The sequence below is a fragment of the Empidonax traillii genome, unplaced genomic scaffold (genome assembly GCF_003031625.1).
Source record: "Empidonax traillii isolate 1590-97213 ecotype Southwest subspecies unplaced genomic scaffold, ASM303162v1 scaffold905:size246956, whole genome shotgun sequence".
NCBI lineage: Eukaryota > Metazoa > Chordata > Aves > Passeriformes > Tyrannidae > Empidonax > Empidonax traillii.
In genome coordinates, this window is record NW_020956098.1 from 68,513 (window position 1) to 86,645 (window position 18,133).

Here is an 18,133-nt window from a genome sequence, read left to right on the forward strand (position 1 = left end):
TTGGAGTTTTGATTAGGTGGTTTGATTTTTTTTCATTGGCTGTTTTCCAAATGAAAAATAATAGAAGGACATTCTTTGTTTCCCATTTGGTAAAAAGAAAAGGAACTTAAAAATCTTGTCACTTATTTTTTGACTGTATTTATCTTTAATAGGTGGGAATAACAAACCAACAGAAGGTGGCTTGGAAGGTGATGAGAAGACACAACTTCTGGAAATGTGTGAGCATCGAAGGTAGCTATTGCATAGAACTGACAGATGTGCTGTGCATTAACTTCCTATCATTGCTGCAGTCATGGGGAATGTAAACCTGTAAGATTACTAAATGAGATTACACTAAAAATATGTATTTGCTTTCCAAAACTTGATGTACTTGGAAACTGTCTATCGGTTAACATCATTCTCTTCACACTGATTTGAATCTGAATGCTAATAGGGCTGGATATTTTAGATTAACAAGCCTTAAGCGAAGCAAAACTATATGAGGGGTGCTTTTTCTTTCCTGTTTTAATTAATAATATTATGAATTTATGCAGAAATATATTTTTGTGTTATGTATAAATAAAAATGCCCAGGAAAACTGGGCAGAATTGCTTCTATTGGGAGGGTGGTGGTGAGTGAAGCAAATTGACATCTAGCCCCATCTCTGCTGTAATGTAGGTGACAGATGACACATTCAGGGTGTACATTATAGTGTTCAGAGATTGTTGCCTGTTTTTTTTTTTTCTTCATATTATTGGAAGCTTTGATAGTTCTACAGTTTAAATGGTGCGTCAACTCATAACTATACTTTGAAGCAGCAAGTAACTTGGAATTTTAATGGATGAAAAATGGTATAATGAGAACTTCCACTTGAAAGAGTTAACTTTTGTTTACATCAATTTGCATTCACAGTTTTAAAGTATTTATACAATATCAGTTTCTTACCATATTTTCAATATGATATATTTTCAATATGCGATAATAGTTTCTTATCATATTCTTATCATAATTTTCCTATGGCAGGAATGCAAGTTATTGATTTTGCAACCTGTTTTCGGTGCCATGACAATAGTTTTTTAGCCCAACTGGCACATAGGTGCTATAACAGTTTTTTTGTAGATTGTTGGACAAGTGGTCCAGAACTGAGATGACAAAGTGTGAGAGCTCAGTTGTTGACTACACACTAAAACTGTCAGACAGCATCCAGTTCCATGCCAGATGCTCAGTGTTCCAGGTGGGATGAGTTGTTAGCCTCATTCAGTGGGAAGGAGGTGAAATGAAGATTATTACATGGCTCGTGGGGCCATCTGAGGTGTTGCTCTAACCTCTTTTATAAAGTCAGTTCCCAAAGCCCCTCCTTCTTCCACGGTTTAGGTGTCCTTATCGTTACATAATTACTGTTGCTCTCTTAACTGCATTTTCTTAGGCTGTTGTTCTCACAGCTTGCTTTGAGTATGTCTTTTGAAGTTGGATTATTTTTCATTCAGCTCCCTCCTGCCTGCATGGGAGAGGATAACTCACTGAGTTCATTCCAAAATACAGGACTTGCAGGCGGCAGGCAAGAGAGCAGGCGGGAGAAGCTGATCACCACGAGGGCATGTCCAGTGATGATGAGCTGACTCCCACAGAGGTGGGCGACTTCCAGAAGAGCAAAGGTTGGTGACAGTGTTAATGTGATGTCCTAGAACAAAATGCCTTTCTGATATTTTTTTAATGTCTGGGGTTTTTTTAAAGGAAAGGTGAAGAAATACTTCATTTGAGTTTCCTGTTCTTAGTTATACACTGTAGAAAAGAAATGCATTCAGGCAGTTCTGACTAGTGACTTGGGAAGAATAGATGGATGGTTGTAGATTTCTTTTGGTGTGAGCTCTGTGGTGGCAGCATTACCCATGGCTCTTGAACTGGAAGTAAACTCTGTCAGATTATGCCAGAGCTGATCTGACAGTACTCAGTGCAGTGTTGCAACATGTTTTTTATGATCAATTTGTTCCTGAAGGTAGAGAGTGAATTAAAGGTTGATGTTTTAGTTATCTGGAAAGAATGAATGAAGAAGATGAGGGAAAGGCATAATACCTTTTGTTCACATAACAGCAGAAGAGTTTTCATATCTGAAATTTTATCACTGTGGAATAAAGTTTGAAACATAGTCGTCACATAAATTTGTGAAATAAATAAGGAAGGAACTTGCCTTTCTTTGGTCTTCTGACACTATTGTTTTCTAAAACTGGGGTTTCCAGGGAGCCAGTTTTAAACCCCTTTTCACTATCAGGTGTGTCAAAGATAAATAACAAGTACAATTGTCATACAGATGTTTGTTATGCCCTATAGATGCATAAACTCTTCAACTTATGCCTCAATAAGTTCTGTGATTGTTTCTTTTTATTCCCAATGAATATTATCCATAGATAACGTTTTAGAGGATAGTAGGAAAGTCTTTGAAGATGTACATGCAGATTTTTGTGACATCAGAAAAATCCTGTTGAAATTCCAGGAATGGAAAGAGAAGTTTCCTGACTCTTACTGTGATGCTTATATCAGTTTCTGCCTGCCTAAGCTGTTAAATCCTTTGATCAGAGTTCAGTTAATAAGTTGGAATCCTCTTGAGGTAGGTGCATAAGCTGACTTTTTCTTCAGAAATTGTGTATATGTATTATGTATTAATATGAAAAAAATATTTTTTCCTATACATAGCACAATGCATTAGAAATTAATATAAAGCTACTGTGTTGTCTCAAAAATTGAAGCATGTGGTGTTGGAGTTTTCTTAACTTTCCCCTTTCCTTCAGCTCTTTTTGCAACATCCCCTGTAAAAAAAAATTGTTCTCCTAAGTTCTTTGAAGACACTTCAACAATCCCACCCTTTTAAATTAATTCTAGCTTTAAATCTGGTTTTCTTGGTTTGCTGTTTTGACCCATTCAGTGTTGAAGGTGAATCTGAAATTAGGTGGGAATCTTGGGTATCACTGGATGGAGCTTTTCTCTTAATTCTGACCAGCTGGATAACTAACAGGAGTGATCTTTCAGCAGAATCTTACAGAATTGGAAGAGATGCCCTGGTTCAGAGCTCTAGAAGAATTCAGTGATGAAGAAAACGTATCTGAATCAAAAAGGGATAATGATCATGATCAAGAAGTTTTACCTAAAGTGATTGAAAAAACTATTCTTCCCAAAATTACAGGTATGATAAGATTGTGTTGAAAATGTTCGCTGCAGCTATACAGTCAAACCTTAAATAACAGTGATAGCTATCAAATAATGTTAGTTATATAATGTTGCTCCAAGATGTAGTGATTATGTAGTTCCACAGAGTAAGGCTAAGGTACCCTTTTTAAGATTATTGTGAGAGGCTGAGCTTTTTATATATGTTTACTTCTGTTACATTGTAATGTCTTTAAACGAGGGCAGATAAGTACTTGCATATTGTGAATGAAATAAATTCCTATTTCTTTTCAGCATTTGTGAAGAGTGTGTGGGATCCTTTATCTACTTCACAGACAAAGAACCTTGTGCAGCTTTGCAGTAACGTCTTTGGAAAACAAGTCCTTTCCAAAAATGAGTCTAGTCGAGGAAGAGAGGTAAAAGCTTGTGTGGTACTGGGAGAGGGGAACTTCACCCTTTGTGTGATTTTGTGTGTGCTCCTGTGGGCACTGAGAACATTCTCCTGAAGCTGTTTGGTTCTGATTGTTTGTTTGTTTTGTCACTTTATATTAAGATGATTTAATAGTTAGACTTCCAGGTCTTTGATCCTCTCCTTGTTGAAGATGGTGGGACACTCTTGAGGCAGAAATTAGTTCCTGTTACTAGAAAAATTCTGCCTGTACCTATCCAGAATCTGTTTGTAGATCTAATCTTGTTTCACCACAATAACAGGGGTTAGAATTTGGATTTGCATTCGCTTATCCTTCAGAATTTGAGCTAATAATGCTCCAGTGGTTCATTACTTAAGCTTTTATTTCTAAAGTAGACCTAGAGTTTCAAAATTGGAAAATCCCCAAATGTTAATTAGTTGGTGAGGAGAAAACTACTTTGTAATCTTTGCAATCTTGTAATAATTACTTTTATACACATAGTTATTCCAGCAGGCCCTTCTTCAGCCTGATTCGAGTGTTGGTTCTGGAGGTTCATTTAGTATAAAACTGGTGAAATGAGATGGATGTTTGGTCCCTGAAAAGAAATATTTTAAAGAAAGTGTTTATGCCTTCCAAAGGTTTCTGGTTTGAAACCATGGCTTGAAGTCAAGTGGTGCAATTGACCTTAGCCAAGATACTGTTTGTACAGAAAGTAAAGTAAACCAGAACATTAAATAAATAGACTTAAAAAGAAGGTAGGTGGCAATCCATGGCACCTAAAAGCATGTTGCCTAGAAACATATGCTATCCTAGCCATGGTGACTTTTTTCATGTAGAATGTCACAGCTTTTCAAGGGGATCCTTTGTGTGTAACTTACTTTGTTGTTCATCTATACAGTTCTCCTGCTGCCTTGTGCAATAAAAGGCCTCACTTAGAAAATAACTTCATTTAAAAAAAATGCTGTAGGTTAACTCTGTAGAGAACTGCAACAGTGATTTTTCTACTGTTTTAATATATTCATGGTTTCATGTATTATATACAAGTGGCAACTACAATATCTCTAATTAACATATTGCACTTCTACGTGACCAGAATAACCATTGCAACTGTTACAAATGGAATATGAAGTCTTTCTTGTGAGGACATAATAATTCTTTTTTAATAGGATTTGATGAACACAGTTGTCCTAAGAATGAAGAAATCTGTAGAGGAAGATGTCTTTATTCCTCTCTATCCTAAAAGGTAAGATGACCTTGTGACTCTTTTGTAACTTGTATTTTTTTTTGATTCCTCGACCCTGCTGCCCCACAGATGTAGATAATATATTGTAGACATCCATTAGTGCAAAAAGGAACAAACATGTCTTCTTTGGGTTTATTACAGGAAAGGTTATGAAACCTTATTCCTGTTTATGAACTCTTTCTAATATGGGCAACTCTACTGACTTAAAGCTTTTTTGCACGAAAAACTTTTCAGTATATGAAGTCTAGAGCCTGCTTTTAGCAGAGTGACTTCCATCAGAGGGCCTTGTGTCAGTTTAGGTGTCTGTCCCATAGATGTGTCCCCTCATTCCTCCTGCCATCCCTAAAATAAGGGGTTTGTTGTTGATGCTCAGTGTGGCCACTGTAAGTGTTCAGGGCCAGGCCGGGTGGGGCTCTGAGCAACCTTTTCTAGGTTGGTGCAGGAACTAAATGGTCTTTAAGGTCCTTTCCTACCCAAACCATTCTGTGATTACTGCACAGTATTCCAAAGGTGGGAATAAGTAGGAGTCTGGGACATGTGGGGTTAAGGTACAGCTAGGAGAGAAGCTTTGCTAAATCTGGTGTAGAAAATAATCCTTATTTTAACTTTTTTTTTTTCTTCTTCTTCTTCTGACCAGCACTGTGGAAGACAAGTCATCACCATGTTCAAAATTTCAAGAAAGACGGTTTTGGTCAGCTGTTAAGGTAAGGAAAATAAAGGGGTTTTTATTTGTTTTGTTTTTATTTTTTTCTTTGAAATTATTTTAGTTTTAGAAAAACCCCAGCCATTTTGCAGTCAGGAAATATTTCTTCAAGCAAGTCTGATTCCTGGGAGATGAATACATTTTTATTAGGGTGGATAACCATTTTGTGCAACCGGCACAGAGAACCCCATCGTTCACTGAGCAAAATGGTTAAAGAATGAGCTGTAATGTGATGGTTTAAGAATGATCTATAAATGAGCACTTTATTTTCTGTTTAGCCAACTGGTACATCTTCTGCTAAGAGACTGATCTCACCATCTGCTCCTGCTGGTTCATTTTTTTTCCATGTAATGGGTCCACCAGGCCTGCTGGCCTTACATATTACTCACTGTCACCCAACACTGTGGGAACAGACAGGTTCTTTTGGGGATCCTGCACAAAATGATGATGGCACTAAGCTGTAGGTACAATTAAATTATTACTTTGAACAGCATTTTGGGGTCAGCACAGTGTTTTATGACCAGAATGGCGGAGTATTTTTATAATCCAAATCAGCGCAGCATCATTTTATGAGTAACATGGCACAAAATTTACAGCACAACTTAGCTTATGGCTCCTAAACACCTGAATTCTCTGCAGATTGGGTCAAATCTTAATATTTGGCTTGCAGAATCAACAATATAAGTCAGATTTTTAGACTAGAAACAGGTGAAGGACTGTGAGTCACTCAGTCCTTGAAGGAAGCAGAGGATGGTGAGGGTGTCCCTGGCTGCTGTGGCTGCTCATGGGTGTCTCTGTACAGCAACAGTTCTGGTCCAAGATCTCCTTAGGATTTGTCATGGCTTGATTTGCTATACAGTGCTCTGTGTGCTGTTCAGCTTCAGTGACAGGGTTGTCACTACCCCTGGGTTGGTCCCTGTAGGCTGGTAAGGATGGGACAATCACGCTGTCACCCAGGAATTTTGAGGCTGACATGGAGGGAAAGAAGAAATCTGTTTGGTTTGTCTCCTTGGTGCACAGGATCTTCATGGCCTGCTAATGAGGAGAAATGATTGGTCTAATACATGACCAGCTCAATCACAAGGAATGGCTGTTTGCCTTAGGAAATGGTGTTATTTATGGTAACCATTGTTGTAGAATGTAATCACTGTGGTGTTCATACAAGCAGTATCAGTACAGTTTTACTTTTGGAATACTGAGCTGAGAATTCCTGAACGCCTGTGATTCAGTTTCTACTTAAGATGTTTTTCCTTAGGCTTCTTACTAAAGATGAGATTTAGATGCATAAAACCCCGTTAAAATCCAAGACAGTATTCCAGTTTCCCTGCTATTCATGTTGCTTGTCCTCCTTGACTCAGAGCAGGTTAATTTTCAAGTAGTTACCCTCAAAATATTTTACCAGGTTAATTTTCAAGTAGTTACCCTCAAAGTGTTTTACCTCAAAGACACAAGCCTTACTTACACCAGACACAGAAATGACAACAATTTTAAGTATTTATAATGATGGGGCAACAGGAAAAACCCTCTGACAAAAATCCTAATACTGACATAAAAATCTTTGTGCTGCAGTGTACCGTGGCTACCAACTGTGGCTAAGTCACAGTGAGTTTGGGGGTGAATGCTGGGGTTTGAGCACTTGAATTGAATGGACATAATTTTACCTTTTTATCTTTATCTTGCATGAAACTTGTAACACTGTGTTTTAACACACTTACAGCCCCCAGCTACACAGATTCTTTGTTTCTGTGTTCCTGCAGCTGCTCTCCAATGTTGTCCTTTGGGATGGGATTGTCCAAGAAGAAAAGGTCCGTGATTTGGGACTGAGCAAGTTGCTGAATCGTTACCTTCTCCTGAACATCATAAACACACCTCTAGGGCCAGATAATATAGAAAAGTGTAAAAAGGTAAAAGATAACATGCACACTGGAAGAGGGTGTATGCTGTAAGATCTTTTTTTCATGAAGAGGGGTCAAAACTGAAGATTAAATATTTAAATAAAAATTTGAACATTTAAAATTTGGGTTAATTTTTTTTTTAATTACCTTGGTGCAAAAAGCATTTTAGAGCCAATACTGGTCTGTAGGTTCTCAAGAATAACTACTTGGAGGGATAACCTCGGTTTGAAAGAAAAAACACACTAACAATGACTGAACCTGCCTGAAGGTTCTTAGCAGAAGTGATGTGACTTGATTATACTGAAATTCTTTTAAAACTTTTTCCAAATACTTTTTTGTGTGAGCAGGTGGTTGCTTGCCTCCCAGAAAGGTGGTTCCAAGACCTTAAAAGTGGATCAACTCTCCCCGAATTAGTGAACTTCTGCCAGCACTTGCTGCAATGTGCCCGTACTCTACACAAGAACAACCACAGGTATCAGATAAGGCTTTCCTTGGGATTCAAGTGCTTCCTCCAATACTTTCAAGTATTTTAAAGTCCTTAAGCCTGACATATTTTGCACTGTCAAGGATGTTCTTTTCACATACATACATAATACAGAAGATGGGGACTGTGATGTGAGGGAGTGCTTCTGCAGTTCTCATTTAATGTGATAGTTTGAGGTGGTAGATGTTGGGTACTGTTGGTGACCAGAGTAGCCAAGGTCACCTGGTGACAAGTGGCAATTAATGTTAAAATGAAGAAACATAAAGGGTACTTAAGACAGGTACATACAAGTGCTGCTATAATTTTTTTTCCTTTTTTTTCTTTATTCTTAAATAGTGATGAAACAAAAGAAGTTCTTCTCCTGCTAGTTAAAGTTGGAGCTCTGCATATTGTTGAAGACTTCATTGAAGAGCATAAACTTGAACACCTTAAGTCAATGATTGGGAAATAGAAATGTTTGAAGCAATACTTACATCACTGAAACAAGCCTGCTATTCACACTAGGCCAGTTCTAATACAACATTTAATTAGTGGATCCTGCCTACCCAAAGATGTAATGGTAATCACTGTCCTAGTTAAATATGTGAGGTGTTTTCCCCAGATATCTTCTACTGCCATTTACTCTTAGGTTAAGGAGTCTTTAGAACTTCCAGTCATTAAAGTTAAGTGATGGTTCAAGCATTCTAAAATGTATGACACTGCTTTACTGCTGTATCCATCTTGGAATGATCCCTGGAAACAGAAAGTGCCTCCTGGTAGACAATTTAACAAGCTATTTTCAGTATTAGTTGCTAAATGTCATTCTGACTCAGCAGTCATTGAGCTCTTCTAACTTGTGGTCCACAGTGATTTTTGGGAGGGTTATTTTTAAGCCATTCCTACTGAAAAAGAATTCAAAATACTGGTGGAGTTTGACCTGGTACAGAAACAAGGGGGGCAGTCTGCAGGTAAGGAGTTGGGCTTTTACAACAGATGTCATAATGAGAAATACAAACCAACTAATGTTAGTTTCTAGGAACTGTAATTCTAGGAAACTCTTCTTTTTGCTTCCCAGTAACACTTCTTCATATCCTTGTTAGATTTCTAATGTTTTAGAACTTTGTATATTTACAAGAAATATTTTTACAGAATAACAGAATAACATTGTGGAAACTGTAGTGCATCACAGACTCTATGTTTACTTGTGGCTCTATTTCTCCAAAAATCTTCTAGGACTAGAATTTAATTCTTGCAGACTTAATCCCTTATGGTTTCTTTTATATTTTTTAAGTTAAAAAAATATATTTTTGTAAAATATTTTAATTGTAAATAGCTTTGATCAGTGTTAACAGACTTTTTAAATAATATTGTTTTATTTTGAAAATAAAATATTTTTCTGTGCTAATGACTCCTGCAGTTCAAATCTTTCACATGTGACAAAAACGTTAAGTATGAAAGAAAACCCTCAGGCTCCACTAACCCTCCTTACCTCTGGGAGTTATGTTGCAAATCCTCCTTTCTAATATGAATTTCTGTTGCTTTTCCTCTCAGAATGACAACAAAAATGCAACTGCTTATCAGCAATCACCACAAGCTCATGATCTCATTGCTTTTCTCTTGTTTTCCTTTGTCTCATCCCAGTCTTGTGCTATTGCAAAAATGTAAGTAATTGTTCTATCACAGTTTAGCTCTGTAGATGTTTGTTTCTGGAAGAAAAATTCCTTGTAATGACGTGTAAGCATTGGGAAGGCAGTGGACACCTGAGTCACAAAAGTCTGCAGACTATAAAATCTTCTGGAAAGGTTAACTTTATTGTTTGCTTTGCTTATGTATATACAAAACTTGGCAACTGCTCATCCACACAGTAAATTAAACATAGTAAATTTCCCAGTAATTCTTAGATTGTGAAAAACATTATTATTTTTTAAGTCCCTCACTCACTTCTTTCCAAATTTTTTCTTCTATTTTTGAAGTATCGTATTCTCGCAGCATATCAAACTCCAGCCATGGCTGGCTCCACTTCTGTGCTTCTTTCATTTTGCTTTCAGGTAGCTCAAACTTTATTCCTTTTATGTTGTATTTCGGTCTTTCCCAGCGTTTTGACCATGGCTTAGGTTTCATTCGTACCCGCAGCTAAAATGAAAGATTAAAAGAAAAGAAACAATAAAAAGGTATTAAGTAATTGGATTTTTGATTGTGAGCTTAGCAAAAGGTGAGAAAACTGCTGCTCTAACAGAAGAAAAGTAAGAGAAAATTGACCAATGTGTCAGTGTGTTAAAGAACTACTACTTTATCCTGTTAGGAGAAAAGGAATTTGTTTGTCCACATTGTTGTCACAGTGTCTTGTGAAAATTCTTAATTAACACTGTCTCGATTTATTAGTTTTGTTCCTTATTAAGGAAAAATAAAAGTAGTGTGATAGGGAAGGGGAGGAATGATCGCTGTAAGTTGAGTTCCTACACAACACTAACAGTGTCTGCTGGTTTCTGGATCTTCTCTGAGATGCAGATTTTAGCTGACTCTCCCATCTTACCTTGTTTCCTGCTACCAGCCACTCCCAAACACCCCCCTTAACAATGACATTTCTGTAGAAAAGCCTTCCCCTCTGCACAGTTCTGCAGAGGCAGGTGGAGGCTGCTACTGCTTGCATGTCTTCAAATTTAACTACTGAGGACAGTAGGTGTTTACATTCCCAACATTCTTTCGCCATAGAAATGGTGGAAAGACCTGCCTGATTTTATCTAGTTTTGTCACCCTGGTAACTAATGTAGCAAAGGGCTGAGACAGACAGATATGGAAGTTACCTAAACAACCCTCCGCTTCCCCTCTGAAACACGTGGCTCCTACCTCGTTTACAGGAACTTCTTCGTGGTCCAAACGAGACACAGGTTTCATATTCACATCAAAAGTACTGTATTCAGGGAGGGCATCTCGCAGGTACATCAGGTTGTCATCCAGCCTCTTTTCCAGCTTCAGCACCTCGATCGCCTGGATCCGGGGACTGTACAGTTCATAACATACTTCAACACCTTAGAGAGGGAAAGTCTGGTTTAATGACCCAAATTCCTTAGAAATACTAACACCAAAGTAGTATTTCTTTAGTGCTACACATTCCTGTATCATTGCAGAACTGCTCTGTACTTCTCAGAGAACTACAGTGCTGTGTGCACGTGTGATTGCACTGTGTCTGCACAGGCAGCTGCAGGTTTCGTTTTAAGTCAAGTCTTTGATAATGGGATGGCTTAAGAGACATTGAATGGCTTGAGTTTAAAGAAGATGAGTTTGGCTTTTAAACTTCACTCCCTTTTGGTTACTATTGCTGTTATTGTTCATCTCAGTGTATTTGAAGAGACACCCACCCCCTTTTGTATTTGCTCTCAGAACCTCACTATTTAATTGTCTCCAATTTTGTCATAAACCAGAATATGATCCTATGATAAAACTCTGCTAATCTGTTGCTTGTTAAACAGTTCACACACACATCCCCAGTTCATGTGCTCAAACTGGGCTGGTATTTACGTGGCTACCAACAGACCGCCCAGGCTCAGACATAAACACAGTCATCAGGAATGTCTAAACCCCACCAAGTACAGAGACAAAAAAATTACTAAGCAGTTCCATGCCTTCAGATACCGAGCAAATTAACATCTCTGTGTACAGAGTTTTAGGCTTGCAGGATCCCCTGATGGGCAGACTCACAATTTTACTTCAGCCTGCTGTCATTCTCCCCACAGACCAAACTTCTACAACTTACACGTTTTTTTTTGCTTAACACGTGTACCATAATTACCACAGTCAGAGCCCCACCTTGGTCTTCTATGACGTTCCGAAGGACAAAGGTAGCTCCGAGTCCCTTCCCTCCTCTTTGGATGCAGATGCCAACAAACCGGTTGGATTTGTTATTGGCATAGGGATCTGCAGTGGTCACAGCAAGCACACTGCCTGCCAAGAAAAGGAGTTAAAATAAACAGGCTGTCCAAGTCAATACAGAACAAAACGTGGGAAGTGTCAGACAAAGTGCACATATTTAGGCACATTGAGAAAATACTTTGTTTTCCATCAAAACTGACAGAAACAGAACAAACTTCTAACGTGACCTGAATTAAAATATGAATTTATGTTGAAGTGATACTGCAGATAAACCACAAACCTTCTTCACCTTTATTTTTTTTTACTCTTCACTATCCAAATTGAATGAAATACTCTTAATGTGTTTTCCTTTCCTCAGCTTTACTGGTAAAATATATGCTCAAATGCCAGGATAAAAAACAAACAAACAAACAAAAAAGATTTAAGGACCACATTAGGATTATTCTTTTAATGAATCTGGATGTAAACATGAAATTAAAATGCAAAGTACTATGTATTAAACACATACTAGTTGTTCTAACACACCTGTTCTAACACACTGTGATGTTTTATTTTATTCTACATCTGACCACACTTTTTAACACCCCCCAGATTGTAAAATACTGACACAATTACAAAAGTTTTAGTGCTGTTACTGACCAACATAGAACTCTGGGATGTTGAAGACTTTTCTTCTCTGTATCATATCCTTTCTTTCCATATAGTACTTAAGAGGATCTGTTCTCCCTCTGGGAGGTATAAATTCAGGGCTCAAGAACCTGTAAGAACAGCCAAGCTTTTAAAAGTAAGAAACAAAAGCATTTGCATCAAAAGTAGTAGTAGAGAAGTTTAAGTGTTTGGCCTAAAAATTACCAGCTGGTTAACCACCACCACCAGCTGCCTTTTCAGAGATATGAACCACAGTTCATGAAGTCACCAATTTTATTTTATTATTGCTTTTTGTTATCTAAAAGGTGGTGGGTTTTTTGTGGGGCTTTATTGTTTTTGGGGTTTTGGGGCCTCTTGTTTTGTTTTGTTGTTGTTTTGTTCTTTTAATCAGATTTTTTCCAAAACCAGTTAATACTTGTTGATATTGGAGGAGCTTGATACTGACTGAAAGAGGACGGTTCATTTACTGCTGTCACAGCCGAGGAACAGGTTATTTCATCATTTAATTGCACTCCACATGACAGAACACTTACTATTTGTTGACTTTATAGTAATAGATATGGCACAATGTATTACGGTTTTCCATCCATTTACACTCTATTACAGTTTTCACACATTTATTCTATAAGAGACACGAAATAAATGTCCTTTTGTGTTAGAGAAGTTTAAAGGGACTTGTAAAACTATCTTCTGCTCCAAAAAACTAGATCATGCCAAGGAATTCCCACATGGCCTGGACCTCAATTATCTGACTGCTGAGCTGAAGGCAACACTTCCTGACATGGATTGGCTTGGGCTGAGGACCACTTCCAACAGACCCTTTGGATGTGGCCACCCTGGTGACCACTTGGCCTCAGAGCTCGAGGATGAAGCTGGACTCGTTTAGTTCACCAGTACAGATGTAACTTAAAAGTCTGGTCAGGAGAGAAGTGCCCAGCACAGAGAAGGAGGACAAACGCAAACCTGCTTTGCAAACCTTACAGGGGCTGTGGGGGGAGCACAGGGAACGTGCGTGGCAGCACAGAGGATCTGGCTGGTGCTGCTGCCCATGGGGAGCCACACAGACAATAAACAACTACAAACCTTCTCATGATCTTCAAAGTTACACAATGTTAGAAGACTAAAATGCCATTTAAATGATGCAGCTCCCTGTTCTACTCAGCTGCCACATCACACACTCTGCACGTTTTAGAACAGCCCTGTAGACTGAACGCTTCTTAAAAGATATTTCCATTAACAGATCTGAAGACAGAGTGGATATTTTTATAACCTGATTTTTAATACCTTTCCCATTCCTAGGTTGCCTACATGCTACAGGTTTGGTGGGCGTTTTTTTTGGAAAGGAAGATGAACAGTGCAGTTCTACCACTCTCCTTCCAGACACAGCACTGAAGTTTTAACAGTGGGTCATTTGAAGCAATGCAAATTGGATTTAAAAACCAGGGAGGCTGTGGATGCCCCAACCCTGGAAGTGTTCAAGGCCAGGTTGGATGTAGCTCTGAGCAACCTGGTCAAGGCAAAGGTTTCCCGGCTCAAGGCAGTGGGGTTAAAATGAGATGATAGTATGGTTCCTTCCAGCCCAAACCATTCTGTGATTCTATGAAATGGGTTGAGGTGACATCAAGAATACCCAGAATGAGACACCTCATGAGGTGTCACCCTGCTGACATCAGCTCCACTTTACAAGCATTAAGGCGCGTACTCACAACTGATTTCAAGGTCTGAGGCAAAGGTAGACACAGGACACATGTCCCTGTCACCCAGTGGCACATGAAAGAGACACTGTTAGCAGAGAGAACCTCACATGTTAACCCCAAATTTGCAAAAGCGTTTACTGCTGTACATTTTTTTCCCCACGTTTCACTACTTTCAGGAACTCCAGAACACAGTATTTTAAAGTGTTCTAAGCATATTTCAACGCAAATGATGTTTGTAGAAGTTTACAATTTTTTTTCTTTCTTTTTTTTTTTTTTTCTTTCTTTTATTTTGTGTAATAACGCCATGGCTTTTTCAGCAAGTGCTTACACAATGACCAGCCCGCAGCAGACCCGGACACAAGCCCGGGGTGGGCAGAGGGACAAAGAGACTCCCTTCCCTACCTCCTCTGGGACACAGAGACCCCCCCACCTTCCCTACCTCCTCTGGGACACAGAGACCCCCCCACCTTCCCTACCTCCTCTCCGTCCTCTGCTTCTGCTTGTCAATAATGACGGGCTTCGGCGGTGGCTGGAACTTCGCTGGCTTCCCATCGCCGCTCGCTCGACACCCCGAGAGAGAAAAACATCCTGTAAAATAAATAAAATAAACATAACCCCAGTGATTTCAAGTCGATTCGGTCCCCCCCCGCCCTCCAAAAGCAGGACCGGGCACCCCGCCACAAGGCCACCCCCTCTCGCCCCCGGTCCCTGGGTCAGGGCCGGGCAGGAGGAGGGCTGCGGGCAGGGGGGGTGCTCGGGAGGGGTGAGGGATGAGGGACCGGGCGGTGCTCACGGGAGGGCAGGGCGATGGAGATGCCGATGCCCCTCGGCCACAGCCTCCCACAGGCGGCCGCCATGGCGGCTGCGGAGCGACAGCTACGGTGAGCGCGGAGGGACAAAACGCCCCCTCACGGGGAGGTGCCAATTTGAGGATTAAATTAGATTGGATTTGGGGGTGAAATTGCTCCTTGTGAGGGCGGTGAGGCCCTGGCACAGGTCGCTCAAAGAACCTGTGGCTGCCCCAGCCCTGGAAGCGCTCAAGGCCGGGCTGAGTGAGGCTCTGAGCAACCTGGTGTAGTGGAAGGTGTCCCTGCCCGTGGCAGGGGGATTAGATTTTGGTAATCTTTAAGATCCGTTCCAACGCAGACCAATCCATTATTCAAAAGTGCAACAAAACGAAGCGGCTCCTTTCACCCTCATCCCTCATGAAGGTGCTGTGTCAGTGGGATGCAGAGCTGGAGCTGCTGGAGTGTCCTTGGGCTCGTCAGTGGGTGTGGGAGCACAGCCCAGCCACACTCCCAGTAACTCCTTGGACATCTCAGGGATCCACCGCAGTTTATTAATTCTGGCTTTGCCGTATGAAAGTGATGATATGTTTTTCAGAAACACACTTTCATGACAGAAACACTGAGCTAAAAATTTTTTTTTCCAGGCCATTGTTAGCTCCATCTGTAACTCAAACTGCAATCCCAGTGTTTTAATCAAGATTACTTAAGAAATTATTATATGCATGGGTACTGCTGAGCTACTTTTAACATGTTTGTGTCAGTCTGGTTTCCTCAGTCATCCGTATGGATTCAATTAGCAGCTAGACAGGCAGAAGAAAGGTGAGGTTTATATGCAGAGTGTAGGCCAATAAATAACACCCCACTGTTTAAACTTCACAGAGACTCACTTCAAAATATGCTTGACCTCATCAACTAATTAGATCCATCATGTTACCTGTGATGTTCCCTCAGCCCCTTTTATTGGTAGCAGCTGACTGCTGAGCCCTCAAATTATCAAGAGTTATTTCCTAGTTTGTGACTGGCTGTTTGGTCTCTCAGCTGTGATATAGAAGATGATAAAGTGTGCAGAAAACAAGTCAGAGTTTTCCTCTATAATCTGATTTAACACAGGGTTTAATTATCAGGACATGGACAGGACAGAAGAGGGCACTCTGACCTTTAAAATACAGAAAAATCTCCACCAACACTGAGCACACCACTTGGTGCAAAGATTCCTTCTCAAGATTATTATTTTTTAGTTTTTTTTAAGTTCTGTCCCTCACTTCCCAAGTGAACCTCACTACTTTTGAGGTGCCTCACAGGGCCCAGCACCTTTCCCCTACACTCTGCGCCTAATTCCTGTTTGGGCTATTGAGGCATCCTGGCACCAAGATACTGATGATTCACTTTGCAAACCAGTCAGATACACCCTGGTTTTTCATTTTTAAGGTTCACAAGTGCAGGTTATATAGGTTATACAACAAAATCTGTGAAAATAAGGATCACTTTATGATCACATGAATTATTCCCTTCCGTAAATTCTGTAAATGCTTCTGGGAATAGGGTGAGACTCACAAATTAAAAGCATCACTGTTCTCAGGGGATCTAACAAAGATTAAACACACTTTGGGACTCCTCTGAACTAATTCTTAGTGAGTTAAATGTATTTCTAGTCCACCCTGTCACGTCCTGGGGAAGCTCATCTCTGGTTCCTTAGTACTGCTATACAAAATTTATTTGTCACTGCTTGCCCAGCATGAATTGCAGCTTCCTATTACTAAGTCTATGTCGTTTTTCTGATATATTCATGCTCAAGTCACTCTTTAAGCTCTTTTTAATAAGAAGTTTTGGACAAATCTACCCTGGGACATTCTATGGAGAACACTAAAGGTTTTTTTTGCAATGTCTAGGCAGCTGTGCATCAACATAAGGATACTGCGCAGCTCTTTTTTGTTCCCACCAAAATGCACTGCAATTCCCTGAGTTTGAGCATCTGAGTTTCTTTGGAAAAAAAACCCAGAGAGATAGAAAATAGTGCTTAGCTTGATCCCCTCTCATCTATGGAAGTAGGATTGTGCCAAGATCTTATGCTAAATGTTGTCCTACATGTTACTGTCCTTGAAGTCTCTTCCATTATTTCAATATCTTTCTTGAGCTGTTTGTTTTAAACTGAACATGGTGGTCCAGCAGAGTTCACAGTCACCCCAAACACAGAGGTATGATAGCTCACAGTTTCCGGCTGTGTTTCTATCTGGTGCTGAGGAAAGGCCTTTTGGCCATAACATTGCAATGAGAGATTAGGCTCACTCAGTTAAGCAGCTGGATATGCTCCCACCTCCAGCCTATTTCAAAACCAAATCTCTTCTGGCATCAACCTGTCAGTGGCCTGTCTTCCTCCTCTGATGTTTGTGTCCTGCAGATGCATCAGTAAAGACAACAGGTCAGCAGTAAAACTGATCCCTCTTCACACTTCCTTGCTAAAGATTTCATTGAATGATAGTCCTGCTCAATAGAGGAAAAAAGGCCAATGTTTAAGGGTGAAGGAGACCTTGCATTTTGCTCCGCCCTTACTTTGTGACCTTAAGACATTTTCTTTTTTTCCTCTGCTTTGACTGCACTTTGTTGTAAGCAAAGCCCATAGAATAGACCTTCTCAGATCGTATGCTCCTTTGGCCAAATAGGGAAGGGGTACATTTTTCTTCTGTGGAGATGCCCAACAGGTTGTACTGGTGTTAGCTCAGAATGAGTTCAGAGACAGCTACTTGAGGTTTAGGACACAACTGGCTTTGTATAATAGCAAATGTGAAACCCCAAAACTTGTTAGCAGCACTGGGGCAGGGCTCTTACTCTGGTTTGTGTGAACACTGGCAGACTGCTTCCTCTCGTGAGCTGCCTACCTGCATCCAACACATGCTGTCTGGATTTAACCTGCTCATATCCCCTTGAGGCCAAGGATACACTGCTTCAGTCCCAGCACCAGGATCAGGGTTGTCAGGATCACCCTCCTGAAACAATCTGCATTTCAGGCTGAAATCCCAGAGATTTCTTCTAAACACCTGAGACCACATTGCAGCAACTCCAACACAGATGTTTGTGGTGTGTCAGAGGGTGTGAAGCAGGGAGTGAATTTTTATGTTGCCAGAGGGAACTTGGATGTCTTTTTATAGGAAACACAGCAAAAGGTGGTAACACCTGCTGTTATTGTTATTGTGTCTCTAAACAGAAAGAGATGTCTACAAGGGGCTGAGCTGCTCTGAAGATGTGGTTTGTTGTCCATTCAGGGTTGAAAAGGGGCAGCT

At 40.0% G+C, this 18,133-nt stretch overlaps 2 protein-coding genes across 2 annotated transcripts in view; one reads left to right on the forward strand and one right to left on the reverse strand.

The window, feature by feature from the left end:
* The window catches only part of GCFC2 (GC-rich sequence DNA-binding factor 2), a 20,693-nt gene extending 11,136 nt beyond the window's left edge, over positions 1 to 9,557 (forward strand). The window contains exons 10-19 of the mRNA XM_027902753.1: positions 153 to 231; positions 1,522 to 1,634; positions 2,385 to 2,584; positions 3,004 to 3,157; positions 3,433 to 3,554; positions 4,715 to 4,791; positions 5,429 to 5,495; positions 7,252 to 7,398; positions 7,737 to 7,861; positions 8,210 to 9,557. Coding sequence (XP_027758554.1) covers positions 153 to 231; positions 1,522 to 1,634; positions 2,385 to 2,584; positions 3,004 to 3,157; positions 3,433 to 3,554; positions 4,715 to 4,791; positions 5,429 to 5,495; positions 7,252 to 7,398; positions 7,737 to 7,861; positions 8,210 to 8,324 — 1,199 coding nt within the window. The 3' untranslated portion in view covers positions 8,325 to 9,557. The remainder of the gene's footprint in view (positions 1 to 152; positions 232 to 1,521; positions 1,635 to 2,384; positions 2,585 to 3,003; positions 3,158 to 3,432; positions 3,555 to 4,714; positions 4,792 to 5,428; positions 5,496 to 7,251; positions 7,399 to 7,736; positions 7,862 to 8,209) is intronic.
* Positions 9,558 to 9,642: 85 nt separating this feature from the next.
* Positions 9,643 to 14,953, reverse strand: MRPL19 (mitochondrial ribosomal protein L19). The gene is made up of 6 exons (XM_027902752.1): positions 14,861 to 14,953; positions 14,544 to 14,655; positions 12,362 to 12,480; positions 11,660 to 11,794; positions 10,700 to 10,881; positions 9,643 to 9,985 (listed from the first exon to the last, which is right to left on the reverse strand). Exons 1-6 carry the CDS (start codon positions 14,922 to 14,924, stop codon positions 9,770 to 9,772), a joined length of 828 nt encoding a protein of 275 aa, XP_027758553.1. The 5' UTR covers positions 14,925 to 14,953; the 3' UTR covers positions 9,643 to 9,769.
* Between the last annotated feature and the right edge of the window lie 3,180 nt (positions 14,954 to 18,133).

What these genes read in the sequence shown, in the direction of transcription:
- MRPL19 (XM_027902752.1), bottom strand. Translation starts at nt 14,924, where the DNA reads ATGGCGGCCGCCTGTGGGAGGCTGTGGCCGAGGGGCATCGGCATCTCC. An exon ending in AAGCAGAGGACGGAGAGGAG is followed by an intron (nt 12,481 to 14,543) that starts GTAGGGAAGGTG and finishes CTGTTCTTACAG; the next exon opens with GTTCTTGAGCCCTGAATTTA. An exon ending in AAGAAGTTCCTGTAAACGAG is followed by an intron (nt 9,986 to 10,699) that starts GTAGGAGCCACG and finishes CTTTCATTTTAG; the next exon opens with CTGCGGGTACGAATGAAACC.